The sequence below is a fragment of the Oncorhynchus mykiss genome, chromosome 3 (genome assembly GCF_013265735.2).
Source record: "Oncorhynchus mykiss isolate Arlee chromosome 3, USDA_OmykA_1.1, whole genome shotgun sequence".
In the NCBI taxonomy this organism is placed as follows: domain Eukaryota; kingdom Metazoa; phylum Chordata; class Actinopteri; order Salmoniformes; family Salmonidae; genus Oncorhynchus; species Oncorhynchus mykiss.
The window spans coordinates 69694462-69711348 of NC_048567.1; the positions used below are offsets into that span (position 1 = coordinate 69694462).

At 43.1% G+C, this 16887-nt stretch overlaps 1 protein-coding gene across 2 annotated transcripts; it reads right to left on the reverse strand.

The window, feature by feature from the left end:
• Positions 1-4003: 4003 nt before the first annotated feature.
• otc (ornithine carbamoyltransferase) lies at positions 4004-14708 on the reverse strand. 2 transcript variants are annotated; one of them, XM_036975032.1, is made up of 11 exons: positions 14561-14708; positions 14351-14469; positions 13983-14121; positions 13794-13875; positions 13138-13225; positions 12876-13029; positions 7498-7620; positions 5562-5615; positions 5280-5429; positions 4991-5128; positions 4098-4375 (listed from the first exon to the last, which is right to left on the reverse strand). In XM_036975032.1, exons 2-11 carry the CDS (start codon positions 14431-14433, stop codon positions 4316-4318), a joined length of 1071 nt encoding a protein of 356 aa, XP_036830927.1. In that variant the 5' UTR covers positions 14434-14469; positions 14561-14708; the 3' UTR covers positions 4098-4315. The 2 variants fall into 2 exon arrangements, with proteins under 2 accessions (XP_036830926.1, XP_036830927.1); XM_036975031.1 differs by having other exon boundaries at positions 4004-4375; positions 14351-14665.
• Between the last annotated feature and the right edge of the window lie 2179 nt (positions 14709-16887).

Consider the following 16887-nt stretch of genomic DNA (forward strand, 5'->3'; position numbering starts at 1 on the left):
AGCCCAGTCACGGACCAGGATGTCTTGCTCCCAGGCACACTAAATAACTTTTTTGCCCGCTTTGAGGACAATACAGTGCCACTGACACGGCCTGCAACGAAAACATGCGGTCTCTCCTTCACTGCAGCCGAGGTGAGTAAGACATTTAAACGTGTTAACCCTCGCAAGGCTGCAGGCCCAGACGGCATCCCCAGCCGCGCCCTCAGAGCATGCGCAGACCAGCTTGCCGGTGTGTTTACGGACATATTCAATCAATCCCTATACCAGTCTGCTGTTCCCACATGCTTCAAGAGGGCCACCATTGTTCCTGTTCCCAAGAAATCTAAGGTAACTGAGCTAAACGACTACCGCCCCGTAGCACTCACATCCGTCATCATGAAGTGCTTTGAGAGACTAGTCAAGGACCATATCACCTCCACCCTACCTGACACCCTAGACCCACTCCAATTTGCTTACCGCCCAAATAGGTCCACAGACGATGCAATCTCAACCACACTGCACACTGCCCTAACCCATCTGGACAAGAGGAATACCTATGTGAGAATGCTGTTCATCGACTACAGCTCGGCATTCAACACCATAGTACCCTCCAAGCTCGTCATCAAGCTCGAGACCCTGGGTCTCGACCCCGCCCTGTGCAACTGGGTACTGGACTTCCTGACGGGCCTCCCCCAGGTGGTGAGGGTAGGCAACAACATCTCCTCCCCGCTGATCCTCAACACTGGGGTCCCACAAGGGTGCGTTCTGAGCCCTCTCCTGTACTCCCTGTTCACCCACGACTGCGTGGCCACGCACGCCTCCAACTCAATCATCAAGTTTGTGGACGACACAACAGTGGTAGGCTTGATTACCAACAACGACGAGACGGCCTACAGGGAGGAGGTGAGGGCCCTCGGAGTGTGGTGTCAGGAAAATAACCTCACACTCAACGTCAACAAAACTAAGGAGATGATTGTGGACTTCAGGAAACAGCAGAGGGAACACCCCCCTATCCACATCGATGGAACAGTAGTGGAGAGGGTAGCAAGTTTTAAGTTCCTCGGCATACACATCACAGACAAACTGAATTGGTCCACTCACACAGACAGCATCGTGAAGAAGGCGCGGCAGCGCCTCTTCAACCTCAGGAGGCTGAAGAAATTTGGCTTGTCACCAAAAGCACTCACAAACTTCTACAGATGCACAATCGAGAGCATCCTGGCGGGCTGTATCACCGCCTGGTATGGCAACTGCACCGCCCTCAACCGTAAGGCTCTCCAGAGGGTAGTGAGGTCTGCACAACGCATCACCGGGGGCAAACTACCTGCCCTCCAGGACACCTACACCACCCGATGTCACAGGAAGGCCATAAAGATCATCAAGGACATCAACCACCCGAGCCACTGCCTGTTCACCCCGCTATCATCCAGAAGGCGAGGTCAGTACAGGTGCATCAAAGCTGGGACCGAGAGACTGAAAAACAGCTTCTATCTCAAGGCCATCAGACTGTTAAACAGCCACCACTAACACTGAGTGGCTGCTGCCAACACACTGACACTGACTCAACTCCAGCCACTTTAATAATGGGAATTGATGGGAAATTATGTAAATATATCACTAGCCACTTTAAACAATGCTACCTTATATAATGTTACTTACCCTACATTATTCATCTCATATGCATACGTATATACTGTACTCTATATCATCGACTGTATCCTTATGTAATACATGTATCACTAGCCACTTTAAACTATGCCACTTTGTTTACATACTCATCTCATTTGTACATACTGTACTCGATACCATCTACTGTATCTTGCCTATGCTGCTCTGTACCATCACTCATTCATATATCCTTATGTACATATTCTTTATCCCCTTACACTGTGTACAAGACAGTAGTTTTGGAATTGTTAGTTAGATTACTTGTTATTACTGCATTGTCGGAACTAGAAGCACAAGCATTTCGCTACACTCGCATTAACATCTGCTAACCATGTGTATGTGACAAATAAAATTTGATTTGATTCATTTGTCTGCTGTGATGTTGACGCTATGGTCAGGGCCTGGTGTGGACTATTCTGCTGTGGTTTTGAGACTTTTGTCGGGAGCTGAGGTGGGCTGTTCTGCTGGCTTCTCTGCAGGGGTGGCCACATCTCTAGTGGGTTGATCTGTCACACGCCATCCCTCTAACCCTCTCCTCCAGCAGTCTGATCCTCTCCTCTAGTGCTCTGTTCTTCTCCTGCTCTTGCTTTTTATATTGAAGTTCTCTCACCACAGTCCAGAGTGCAGATACGTCTCTCTCCACCTCCTGCTCTCCGGGTCTGGTTAAGGTGGTGTTGTTGTGCTAGACTGTTGTCTGGGTCTATGCTGACTGGAGTGTATTCACCTGCTGTTCCATTTCCACCTGCCTTACCTCCAGCTGGGTAAATGTATCCTTAATTTCAATGAGGGGGTAGTACTGTGCTGGGAGGTTGACTTTCCGCTTGGGGTTGCTCGTCTGTGGCGTTATATAATGAAGAGGTCTGGTCTGACCCGCTCGGGGTGGGGGTATCTTTCTCAAAGGAGAGCTTCTCCTGCTGGACTAATTCTTTGATTAGGTGAAAGTCCAGCTGAAACTGTTTGTTGCCCTGTACCATTACTGTTCCAGACCTATAGAGATTTATATTAGCTGACTCAGAGTCCTCGTTGTCTAGTATCCTGAGTTTTCAACCCTCGTTAACACCCCTCCTTTTAACAGAGTAGTGGGCTAATATAGCACTGTGCCATGCCAGGGGGTGGTTTGTGTGGAAGATGAGGTTGCTGATGTTCCCATTTTTATAATAGTCAGCAAAAAGTGTCTCTTGATTTTCCATAAGGAGCTTCATTTTGTGATCTTTTCTTGCCTTATCATTCTTTATATACACAGGGTACTGTATTTTCATTACCTCTGAACAGCAGGAGGCAGCTTCTAAGGCCTTTCCATTTGGTTTGAGTAGACTGTGTGACTCTCCTGCCATTGTTGGGCTGAAGGACTTTGACACCTCTCACTTGACACGTCAGTGCTACTTGAAGTTGTATCAAGCTTGGCAGCCTTAATTTAGTATTCAGTCCTTATAAAGTAATTGAATGTATTTTTCTTCTTGGCTTTTGGAAATAAAATAGAGCTTCAGACTAAACATTACTCACTCAGTACCAGGTTGGATGGTGTTTTCAGGTTTCTGTTGTTTTCCAGAGCATTTGCTGTAAAGTGTTGGAATAATCATCTTTGGTAGTTGTAATCCTTCCAGGTGATTCAGTAATTCCGCCCCAAACCAGGTTGTAGGTTTTGAATTTTGATTTGGAGTGAAGGTTATGTGGTAACGTGTCTAGACTTGACAGTTCATGCAGCTTTTGTACTCTGATAATGGAGTTGTGATCATGAAATTCCGAACACGCCTTGTGTCTCCATTTAAATGTGTCCACATTGTGTCTGTTCCCGGACTATATTCAAATTAAATTCTACAAACAATGGAATAGGCAAAATACAACAACACAACAGTAGTTGATGACAGAAGCTAACTTCTGTTGCAAAGTAACCAGCAAACCTCTATCTAGCCAGCAAGCTAGCATAGCACACAATTCTAAAGGGACTGCAAACGAGTTAGCATAAAATTGTTTTAGTTACCACAAAAAACAGATTTTCTAAATATTAGCACTTCCTAAAGTGGTCAGACAGATCTAGACGCAAAGCAAGTTTTGTGCTTCTAGACCCATCTTTTCTTGTCTACACGACTACTGTTGCAAATGGTGTACTAAATTTCCTACATTCTACAAACTTTATTCGTGCATGACATTGTAATTCTGTATATTTGGATGCAACCTGTATGTGGAAGGATAAATGTGATCTTCCCAGCCAAATCTGAGCAGGGTAACGTTAGGTGCACATGCTAGCTATCTCTGTGGTGTACCACATGGAACGCAGCATTTCTCCCAAAGACTTGGTCAAATTTGCAGTTGTTGGTAAACTAAGAAAGTAGTGTTAGGACAGAAAACACGCCTGTTCATTTTGAGGTACTTTTATTTATTTGTTTGTAACCCCAAAATCAATTCCTAATATCTTAAACTAGAATTGTGTATACAAATCACACGTCCAATACAAAGAAACAAGCTTTTATTCTCTCAGATTCAGTCCTGGTTCAAATACATTTGTAAAATACTTTCATGCATTAAGTGCACATTTTAAGTTTGCACTTTTAAAACAGGCTCCAATGTACCTGGCAGACTACAAAGTCAATCAAGTACTTGACCGAGCGCTGTTTTGTAGTATTACAAAACTGTTAACTTAGGATACCTTTGGCAAGTAGGGATAGAGTTAGAATCTGGGCATGGGGATCTGGGGGGAGTAGTCAGTCAGCAGAGAGACCATCAGACCCTGCAGAGATGGAGAGCAATAAAGAATTAAAGAAAGAGAGCATGAGGCACAAATAAAAGAAGAGAAAGAAAGAATCTCTCCTTGAGAATAAAGAGGCACAATTTGAATGGGGTGAGGGCCATAAAACTGAACTCATGAGGCCACAGTGGCTGGTGGGTCTGTGTACCCACATCCATATTACATATATTTTTTAAATGATTTAACCTTTATTTAAATAGGCAAGTAAGTTAAGAACAAATTCTTATTTCCAATGACGGCCTACCAGGGAACAGTAGTGCCCTTGAACGACAGACTTTTACCTTGTCAGCTCGGGGATTCAATTCAGCAACCTTTCGGTTACTGGCCCAACGCTCTAACCACTAGAATACCTGCTGCCCCTATATCCACAAATGCAGTCAGAGCAGACCCTAGCCTTTTGGGGGCCTAAGTAATTTTTTGTTGGGGTGACCCAACAACCACATTTCGAAATTGCATCTCGTTTATTCTACTATTCTAACTCTCAACAGTAAGTTGAGACCCCGACTGAATTCCTAAAAAGGCAATTTTAACTTCATTCAAATACTACTAGTAGTCCACATTTAACTATATATTGTTACTGTACACAGCTTTGTTTACCATGATGGTCCACTTCCTGTTCTCAGCCTCAGGGAAGACAAGTGAGCGAGGGGAGTAGAACACCTGGTCGTCCACCTCTTCTTGTTTCCGTGGGAGACAGTGAAGGAAGGTCCAGTCTGGCTTTGCCACACTTCCTGTCTGGGGTGGACATAACCAGGAGACATGATGATTGAGTCATCAGGCACATACATGAAGGGGTTAGAGGTAGGGGGGCTGCCTGGGGGAGGGTTAGTATTCAGCAAGAGAATACTCATCAATTCATTCACTTTGAGTCTACTGTTGTATGTACCTGCATGGTGATCTGGTAGCCAAGGAAGTCCTTGATCCTCTGTTTCTTTTCCTCCTCCTGGCCCATGCTGACCCAGGTGTCTGTCACCAGGACGTTACTGCCTCGAGCTGCCTCCACTGGGTCAGAGGTCAGGAGAAACTGGGTCCCATGCTGACACACAGCAGACAAAATGAAGGACATTGTGCTATTGGTATTGACACCATTAGTATCGATCAGAATAATAATAACCAGGTAATACAATCCTAATAAAGAGTCTGACGCCATAAGTCTAGAAATTCTCACCTGTTTGGAGAGTCTCTGTGCCTCCTGAATGATGCTGCTGTCTGGGTCATAACCCTGAGAGGGAGGCAGGGCAGCATGATGGGGTTAGTTAGAGCTCAACTACCAGTACTATACATAGTGATGAGGTTAGTTAGAGCTCAACTACCAGTACTATACAGAGTGATGGGGTTAGTTAGAGCTCAACTACCAGTACTATACAGAGTAATGTGGTTAGTTAGAGCTCAACTACCAGTACTATACAGAGTAATGTGGTTAGTTAGAGCTCAACTACCAGTACTATACAGAGTGATGAGGTTAATTAGAGCTCAACTACCAGTACTATACAGTGATGAGGTTAGTTAGAGCTCAACTACCAGTACTATACAGAGTGATGAGGTTAGTTAGAGCTCAACTACCAGTACTATACAGAGTGATGAGGTTAGTTAGAGCTCAACTACCAGTACTATACAGAGTGATGAGGTTAGTTAGAGCTCAACTACCAGTACTATACAGAGTGATGAGGTTAGTTAGAGCTCAACTACCAGTACTATACAGAGTGATGAGGTTAGTTAGAGCTCAACTACCAGTACTATACAGAGTGATGGGGTTAGTTAGAGCTCAACTACCAGTACTATACAGAGTGATGAGGTTAGTTAGAGCTCAACTACCAGTACTATACAGAGTGATGGGGTTAGTTAGAGCTCAACTACCAGTACTATACAGAGTGATGAGGTTAGTTAGAGCTCAACTACCAGTACTATACAGAGTGATGGGGTTAGTTAGAGCTCAACTACCAGTACTATACAGAGTGATGAGGTTAGTTAGAGCTCAACTACCAGTACTATACAGAGTGATGGGGTTAGTTAGAGCTCAACTACCAGTACTATACAGAGTGATGAGGTTAGTTAGAGCTCAACTACCAGTACTATACAGAGTGATGGGGTTAGTTAGAGCTCAACTACCAGTACTATACAGAGTGATGAGGTTAGTTAGAGCTCAACTACCAGTACTATACAGTGATGAGGTTAGTTAGAGCTCAACTACCAGTACTATACAGAGTGATGAGGTTAGTTAGAGCTCAACTACCAGTACTATACAGTGATGAGGTTAGTTAGAGCTCAACTACCAGTACTATACAGTGATGAGGTTAGTTAGAGCTCAACTACCAGTACTATACAGAGTGATGGGGTTAGTTAGAGCTCAACTACCAGTACTATACAGAGTGATGAGGTTAATTAGAGCTCAACTACCAGTACTATACAGTGATGAGGTTAGTTAGAGCTCAACTACCAGTACTATACAGAGTGATGAGGTTAGTTAGAGCTCAACTACCAGTACTATACAGAGTGATGAGGTTAGTTAGAGCTCAACTACCAGTACTATACAGAGTGATGAGGTTAGAGCTCAACTACCAGTACTATACAGAGTGATGAGGTTAGTTAGAGCTCAACTACCAGTACTATACAGAGTGATGAGGTTAGTTAGAGCTCAACTACCAGTACTATACAGAGTGATGGGGTTAGTTAGAGCTCAACTACCAGTACTATACAGAGTAATGTGGTTAGTTAGAGCTCAACTACCAGTACTATACAGAGTGATGAGGTTAGTTAGAGCTCAACTACCAGTACTATACAGAGTGATGAGGTTAGTTAGAGCTCAACTACCAGTACTATACAGAGTAATGTGGTTAGTTAGAGCTCAACTACCAGTACTATACAGAGTGATGAGGTTAGTTAGAGCTCAACTACCAGTACTATACAGAGTAATGAGGTTAGTTAGAGCTCAACTACCAGTACTATACAGTGATGGGGTTAGTTAGAGCTCAACTACCAGTACTATACAGGTCATAACCCTGAGAGTGAAGTTACAGAGAGCCCCAGTACATGTCACGGGCCACTAAAAATAAACTGCTATATAAAGGAGGAAAAGGGAGCGATGGGTAGGGGAGAATGTGGACCTTGGGCGTGGCGACTCTAAGATGGACACCCAGTTTGGCTGCGGTCATCATGAAGGAGTGCAGCACGTTGTTTCCATCTCCGATCCAGCTTATAGTCAGCCCACTCAACGAACCATAATGCTCCTGTAAAACACAGAGCGGCGCCACTTTGAATCTGGCACAGTCGGAAAAGGCTATACAGACACTCATAACCTGCAAAACGGTATTTACAGAATTGGTTAGGGTTGGGGTTAAAGGGCCAATGCAGTTGTTTTTATCTCAATATCAAATCATTTCTGGGTAATAATTAAGTACCTTACTGTGATTTTTTTAATTAATTAAAATGGTAAAAAAATAAACTACAATAGCTTAGTAAATGGCAATTTCTCAACCAAGAATTTTGTTAGGACTCTCTGGAAGTGGTCTTAGTGGGGAGGGGAAAACTGAAAAGGTGCTGTTATTGACAGAATATTCTTATTTGTCTATGAACTAATTTACAGCATGGTGATGTCACCATGGTAGGCCAAAACTCCATCCCAACAAAACAGGCAGACATTTCAGATGGTCTTTTCAAACAGCTCTTACACTAAAAGGACATTATCATCATTTTCACAATATTATTCCAAAATCAGAGTGGAAATATATACAAAAGAAATATAAAACGCAACATACAACAATTTTACTGAGTTACAATTCATATAAGGAAATCAGTCAATTGAAATACATTCATTTGGTCCTAACCCCAGCTGCCAAACTAACCCTGATTCAGATGACAATCCAACCCATGCTAGATTACGGAGACATAATTTATAGATCGGCAGGTGAGGGTGCTCTCGAGCAGCATGATATTCTTTACCATTCGGCCATCAGATTTGCCACCAATGCTCCTTATAGGACACTTCACTGCACTCTATAGTCCTCTGTAAACTGGTCATCTCTGTATACCCGCTGCAAGACCCACTGGTTGATGCTTATTTACCCTCTTAGGCCTCACTCCCCCCTATCTGAGATATCTACTGCAGCCCTCATCCTCCACATACAACACCCGTTCACTTCCCCCTATTTGAGATATCTACTGCAAACCTCATCCTCCACATACAACACCCGTTCACTTCCCCCTATTTGAGATATCTACTGCAAACCTCATCCTCCACATACAACACCCGTTCACTCCCCCCTATCTGAGATATCTACTGCAGCCCTCATCCTCCACATACAACACCCGTTCACTTCCCCCTATCTGAGATATCTACTGCAAACCTCATCCTCCACATACAACACCCGTTCACTTCCCCCTATCTGAGATATCTACTGCAGCCCTCATCCTCCACATACAACACCCGTTCACTTCCCCCTATCTGAGATATCTACTGCAAACCTCATCCTCCACATACAACACCCGTTCACTTCCCCTATCTGAGATATCTACTGCAGCCCTCATCCTCCACATACAACACCCGTTCACTTCCCCTATCTGAGATATCTACTGCAGCCCTCATCCTCCACATACAACACCCGTTCACTCCCCCCTATCTGAGATATCTACTGCAAACCTCATCCTCCACATACAACACCCGTTCACTCCCCCCTATCTGAGATATCTACTGCAAACCTCATCCTCCACATACAACACCCGTTCACTTCCCCCTATCTGAGATATCTACTGCAAACCTCATCCTCCACATACAACACCCGTTCACTCCCCCCTATCTGAGATATCTACTGCAAACCTCATCCTCCACATACAACACCCGTTCACTTCCCCCTATCTGAGATATCTACTGCAAACCTCATCCTCCACATACAACACCCGTTCACTCCCCCCTATCTGAGATATCTACTGCAAACCTCATCCTCCACATACAACACCCGTTCACTTCCCCCTATCTGAGATATCTACTGCAAACCTCATCCTCCACATACAACACCCGTTCACTTCCCCTATCTGAGATATCTACTGCAGCCCTCATCCTCCACATACAACACCCGTTCACTTCCCCTATCTGAGATATCTACTGCAAACCTCATCCTCCACATACAACACCCGTTCACTTCCCCCTATCTGAGATATCTACTGCAGCCCTCATCCTCCACATACAACACCCGTTCACTTCCCCTATCTGAGATATCTACTGCAGCCCTCATCCTCCACATACAACACCCGTTCACTTCCCCCTATCTGAGATATCTACTGCAAACCTCATCCTCCACATACAACACCCGTTCACTTCCCCCTATCTGAGATATCTACTGCAGCCCTCATCCTCCACATACAACACTCGTTCACTCCCCCCATCTGAGATATCTACTGCAAACCTCATCCTCCACATACAACACCCGTTCACTCCCCCTATCTGAGATATCTACTGCAGCCCTCATCCTCCACATACAACACCCGTTCACTCCCCCCTATCTGAGATATCTACTGCAAACCTCATCCTCCACATACAACACCCGTTCTGCCAGTCACATTCTGTTAAAGGTCTCCAAAGCACACACATCCCTGGGTCGCTCCTCTTTTCAGTTCGCTGCAGCTAGCGACTGGAACGAGCTGCAATAAACACTCAAACTGGACAGTTTTATCTCAATCTCTTCATTCAAAGACTCAATCATGGACACTCTAACTGACAGTTTTGGCTGCTGTGTGCGATTGTTGTCTCTACCTTGTTGACAATTGTGCTGTTGACTCCGCCCAATAATGTTTTGTGCTGCTACCATGTTGTGTTGCTACCATGTTGTTGTCATGTTGTGTTGCTACCATGCTGTGTTGTCATGTTGCTGCCTTGCTATGTTGTTGTCTTAGTTCTCGCTTCACGTAGTGTTGTCTCTCTTGTTGTGATGTGTGTTTTGTTCTATATTTATTATTTATTTAAATTCCCAGGTCCCCGCAGGAGGCCTTTTGGTAGGCCGTCATTCTAAATAAGAATTTGTTCTTAACTGACTTGCATAGTTAAGGTTAGGGTCAGTTTTTGTTTTACAGGTCAGGAGTGTCCTTATAGCTTCGCCCGTCTATATTTGATACCTTGTTCAGGGATGTAAACTGCTGAGGGCCCAAAAAGGTGACACTTTTTCTGTGCACTGAAACATGCAAAAAAATCCTTGCTAGGGGGAAATGCAGGTTAACTAATTAAACAACAAAGAATAAGATCTACATGATCAGTCTCTGTGTGAAAAATAAAAAGTGGTTAATGTGAACCTAACTCACAGCTAAACATTTTAAAGAAAGCAATCCAATGTTATTTGTTGCCTACTTTACTGCAAATGACACAAGTCTTGAGAAAAAAACAGTACACTAATATTGCAGTTAGCCATGACAGCCTTTATAATAGAAGGCTTGTGACCACACACATCTAAATATTGCACTTGGGGAAAAATTGAATGAAACTAACAGCCATTCTGTTTGCTCTATTATTGTGGCCACTATAATAGACATTGATCAAGTGCACAAGGCTACGTGTGCAAAAACAATGTTCACAGAGTAAAACATTAAATAATCCCCCCTCAGGGGCCTCCCGGGTGGAGGGCCCATGGGGTGGCGTTGTCCGGGTAAGGGAGGGTTTGGCCGGCAGGGATATCCTTGTCTCATCGCGCACTAGCGACTCCCGTGCGGGCCAGGCGCAGTGCACGCTGACCAGGTGGCCAGGTGTAAATGTTTCCTCTGACACATTGGTGTGGCTGGCTTCCGGGTTGGATGGGCATTGTGTCAAGAAGCAGTGGGGCTTGGTTGAGTTGTGTTTCGGAGGATGCACGGCTCTCGACCTTTGCCTCTCCCAAGTCTGTACAGGAGTTGCAACGATGAGACAAGACTGTAACTACCAATTGGATATCATGAAATTGGGGTGAAAAAAAGAGGTAAAAAATAAAAATAATCCCCCATCACTCACACACGTTACTGTCAAGTTCAACACAACAAATACAATATCTTTGGGCTACACTGCACATTATTACATTGTACACTTTCTGCCTGTGGACATCTGTTCTACAATGTGCCAGCAGAGCATGATACCCTTTGTTGGCATAATTGATCTCTTTCAGGCAGAGAGTACACCTGGCATAACCCTTTTCATGCACTGTATTGAAAAAGTGAGAAAGGGGGAAAGTGTGGTGTTCCTTTCACCTCTATAGTGGCATCCAGTTTAAACCAGGCTCAGCTCCAGCTACACTTGATCCCTGAATCCACTTGTTTAACATGCAACACCTCATTTTCACCTAATTTTCTCATTCTGAAAATGAACCACATACTGTAGAGAAAACATTAGTTCACAGATTGTAGTTAGTTCGTTAGCTAGCTAGTTAACATTTCACACAGATTGTGTGACGACCCTCCCACTCTGTCTGCCGTATTCTCTCTTTGTGGTTTCCTTATTAGGATGCTGGTGGGCGGAGTTGGGAGGGTCGTCAGCTACATGGGAAACACCTGGGCCCGGTGTCTCCCAGGATAAATACACCACTTCCCCATTCATGGAGGAGACTCTCTCCATGCAGACACCTTTATAGATTTTGTTGTGTTTCATGGTGTTTTTTTGGTTGTTTGCTTTAGGACCTTTCAACACCCTGCATTATCACATTCATGCATGCAAAACACTCACTTACACTACTGATTACACACACCATTGTATATTATACTTAGTTACTTATTTAATAAATATATATTTTATTTAAATAAGTAACTAAGTATAATATACAATGGTTATAACTTGAGGAACGGCAAGGAGTCGTATACCTGTTAATACTATAGCGAATTGGTTAGGTTACTAACGTTAGCTCATCTGATGATGTAACGTTAGCTGTCTGACTTTATGAGCCAGCTAATTTTCACACCATAAACTCAATTATTTGATCAGTTAAGTTGGCTAATGTTGCTCAACATTTCTCTGGCTAGCTAACGGAGAATTTGATCCAACTAGCAAGATGCTTAACAATGATAACAATACTTGTTCCACCACACTTTCTCCCTCACCTCAAACTTTTCAAATGCCAGTTGTTTTTCGGTTACAGCTCATGAAGTACGCTTCACCTTCTCATCCCGTCTCCGTGGTCAGGCGTCTCACCTACTTTACCTCGTCGGTATTGTTCAGGGGATGCGCTGCTGTACTGGCAAACTGCCTTTCCTCTCTCTGCTCTTTCCAGAGGCGCACTGATGCTGTAACTAGTGAATTGGTTGTCTCTTCTCTCTTCAGCCGCGTCCTGCATTCTGCTGTTATGTGAACAATTGGCTGAGCCTTGGATCCAGCCAGTATTGCTCCAAACACGGATCACTCTTTTGCATCCAGCCAGTAGTCATCCAAAGCCCCCCCTCGGATCTACACGAATCCCGTAGGTCACCTAATTTGGATTGAAAACGGTGAATTTCACCGAAAGGTGAGTAGTTTGCATCCCTGTTTGTTAGGCTTAAGTACCTGCAGGGTGAGGAAGTCAGCGAGGATCTGGATGGGGTGGTAGAGGTCAGACAGGCCGTTGATGATGGGGATGGAGGCATCCTTCACCAGCTCCTCCAGAGTAGTGTGGCTGTTCACCCGTGCCAGGACTATGTCTGACAGCCCAGAGAGAACCCTGCACACACACACACACTATAAAGTTTGATTCCAATGGTGATGATAGCCTGGTGTAGTCAAGGAGCAAAAAGTTGGCCATTGCTGTGGCCTTGGCTGACCGACTGACCTGGCTGTGTCTGTGCTGCTCTCGTTCACTCCCAGGTGGATGTCCTGAGACGTGAGGAAACAGGGGTGTCCTCCCAGCAGAGAAAAACCTGCAGGAAGTACACATGATAACGGGCTTATTCAAACGCACTAAATGTTACTATTGCTGATAGAAAGTAATTGCATATTCCACATGGAAGACAGTTGTGTCCATGCATCATGCATTTCTATCTGCAATGCAATGTTCCTCTTTACAAAACAGGGGAAAACTATGTGGTTGAGATAGATAAAAATGTGAGGATAGCAAGATGAAATAGTAGGGAGAAGTGAGTCTGAGTTAGATTTTTGCCACATGGAGGGAGTGTCTTTTCAGCAGTTTCATTGTGTTCTGCATTAGTCCTGATTCCTGACCCATTCAGAGTTGTGACCCCATGAAAGAGTGCAACTGAACTTTCCAATGCACCCACACATTTAAAATCACAGCACAAAAGCTATGTGGGAACTTGTATTTGCTGTATCTTAAATATCCACAATGATGTAAGAGGCTTTTGAAATGACTTTTAATTGAACCACTCCCTAAGTGATTGCATGACCCAACATGAGTGGCGGAGCTATTTTGGTATTTCTCTACTCCAAAAGCGTAGATAGACCATACCCTGACACAAATGTAACTCACACCTGTTTCTGTGGACATTCTAGTTCTGGTGCTCCTCTTCTCAAATATCATGGCAATTGACTTCCCTTGAAGAAGAGGAAGGTACTGCAAATAGAAGTGACCGTTATTTCACTTGAACCAGATCGGCATTGCATTATAAATCTTCCATTTGAAATTAAAACTTCTGTTAGTGACATGGATCCTCACTGTACCTGTTTTTCATGTTTGATCCTGTGTTTTAGGTCACCTGACACCCATAGAAGATGTTTGATCTCATCTGAGCTGAAATCTTTTAAAGTCAGGAAACTGCGACCCTTGAGGTTGACCGGACCCAGAGCTAGTGCTCCAATGCTGCAAATGACAAGAGGATGAAAAATAGACAGACTCCCCATTCAAAAATGTGCATTTACAAGTCTCAAAAACACGACAACAAATACACTGTGACACTCTGAATGTTAAACGATGGAAATAGACTGTACTGTAAACTACTTTGCTTGACAGCTGAGCTCACTTTTGACACTTTGCCAATTAATCCGCGTGCTAGCTAGCCAACGTTTCTGACTAACGTTACTTCTCTTACCTAAAATTCCTCGCATGGATGCTTTGGAGAGTCTTCAGTCCGTAGAACACTGAATTCTTCATGGCAAGTATTTTTGTTGTCATGACAGATTAAACTACTATAATTTTATAAATCGATATCTGAAAGAAAATAAAATGTAATGAAAAAAGTGAAAACAGCATGTGTGTGTTGTTGCCTGCATCCACTAGAGTGGGTGGGGTTTCGTCTCACCAAATATCGCACATAGATTGGGTAGGTTAACTTTTTTTCTTCTCCGGAATTGTGCTGATTACTGTCCGATGTGGGGCGCTCCTCCTTCACCGTTTTTGCCCACTCACGTCACTACGTGTTTGGTGTGAACCACAACGTGAGCAGCAATAATGGAATCGGCGGTTCGCTTTCAAAATAAAAGTCCGACTTGAAATTGATGCAAGCGAATGAAAATAGTGGAATCATGCCACAATTGGACTAGACTAGGTAATGCTAAACAAGGTTGGAATGTTGTTATACAAATTAAACAAAATACAATAATGAGTTAATTTGACCCACCAAGTCGCACTGTGGATGTATAGACTTCAGAATTGCATTTGGAGCATAAAGTGGGGAGAACAAGTATTTGATACACTGCCGATTTTGCAGGTTTTCCTTCTCACAAAGCATGTAGAGGTCTGTAATTTTATCATAGGTACACTTCAACTGTGAGAGACGGAATCTAAAACAAAAATCCAGAAAATCACATTGTATGATTTTGAAGTAATTAATTAGCATTTTATTGCATGACAGAAGTATTTGATCACCTACCAACCAGTAAGAATTCCGGCTCTCACAGACCTGTTAGTTTTTCTATAAGAAGCCCTCCTGCTCTCCACTCATTACCTGTATTAACTGCACCTGTTTGAACTCGTTACCTGTATAAAAGACACCTGTCCATACACTCAATCAAACGGACTCTCTCACAGTTGAAGTGTAACTATGATACAAATTACAGACCTCTACATGCTTTGTAAGTAGGAAAACCTGCAAAATCGGCAGTGTATCAAATACTTGTTCTCCCCAATATACTTATATTGTCAAAGACCCCAGACTATTTGCATTGTGTGGCCCCCCAACCCCTTTTACGCTGCTGCTACTCTCTGTTTATCTCATATACATAGTCACTTTAACTATACATTCATGTACATACTACATCAATTAGCCTGACCAACCAGTGCTCCCGTACAGTAGCTAACAGGGCTATCTGCATTGTGTCCCACCCACCACCCGCCAATCCCTCTTTTACACTTCTGCTACTCTCTGTTCATCATATATGCATAGTCACTTTAACCATATCTACATGTACATACTACCTCAATCAGCCTGACTAAATGGTGTCTGTATGTCGCCTCGCTACTTTTATAGCCTCTCTACTGTATATAGCCTGTCTTTTTACTGTTGTTTTATTTCTTTACTTACCTATTGTTTACCTAATACCTTTTTTTGCACTATTGATTAGAGCCTTTAAGTAAGCATTTCACTGTACACCTGTTGTATTCAGCGCATGTGACAAATAAACTTTGATTTGATATTGCAATCTACAGAATTACTTATAGATCTTGGGTCCATGAAATGGGGTATCAGCCTCCTCAGTGACACCTACAGAACACAACTGTCCCACAATAAGTGGTACGATGCTAATATTTGTGAAAACTCGTCACAGTTGTGTTCAGTGAGTGTCTGCTCACATGAAAACATACTACTGTTTACTATAGAATTCTACTGTACTTACTATAGAATTCTACTGTACTTACTATAGAATTCTACTGTACTTACTATAGAATTCTACTGTACTTACTATAGAATTCTACTGTACTTACTATAGAATTCTACTGTACTTACTATAGAATTCTACTGTACTTACTATAGAATTCTACTGTACTTACTATAGAATTCTACTGTACTTACTATAGAATTCTACTGTACTTACTATAGAATTCTACTGTACTTACTATAGAATTCTACTGTACTTACTATAGAATTCTACTGTACTTACTATAGAATTCTACTGTACTTACTATAGAATTCTATAGCAAACTGTAGTATCACTTGATCATGTGTAGTACGTACCAGAGAATGTTGTAGTATACTGTAGAATACTATAGTAAATACATAGTATTATCCCCCCCTATAGTATTATCCCCCCCAAAAACACTGAAGTAAATACTACAGTAATGTCCGCAAAAACACAACACTTTTTTTAACTATACTAAATACTACAGTTTTCATTTACATATACCCTGCCCATTCCCCTCCCCCATACTGAAACTTGTGCCATACTGTACATCAGTGAGAAACCTACATGCCAACTATATTTCCTACCACACCTAGGGGTTACAGGAAGAGGATAGGCACTGTGATAGAATCTTACATTTTAGCAACATCAAATCTGGTTTGACTGCACTTTACATCCATTAAAGTTTGTTGACATGAAGTTGAGATAAATAAATAAAAGAGAACTCCACCACCCCCTTCCCCTTGTACTTTGCCAAACCTGACCTTCACCAGACCGATACATGGAGAAG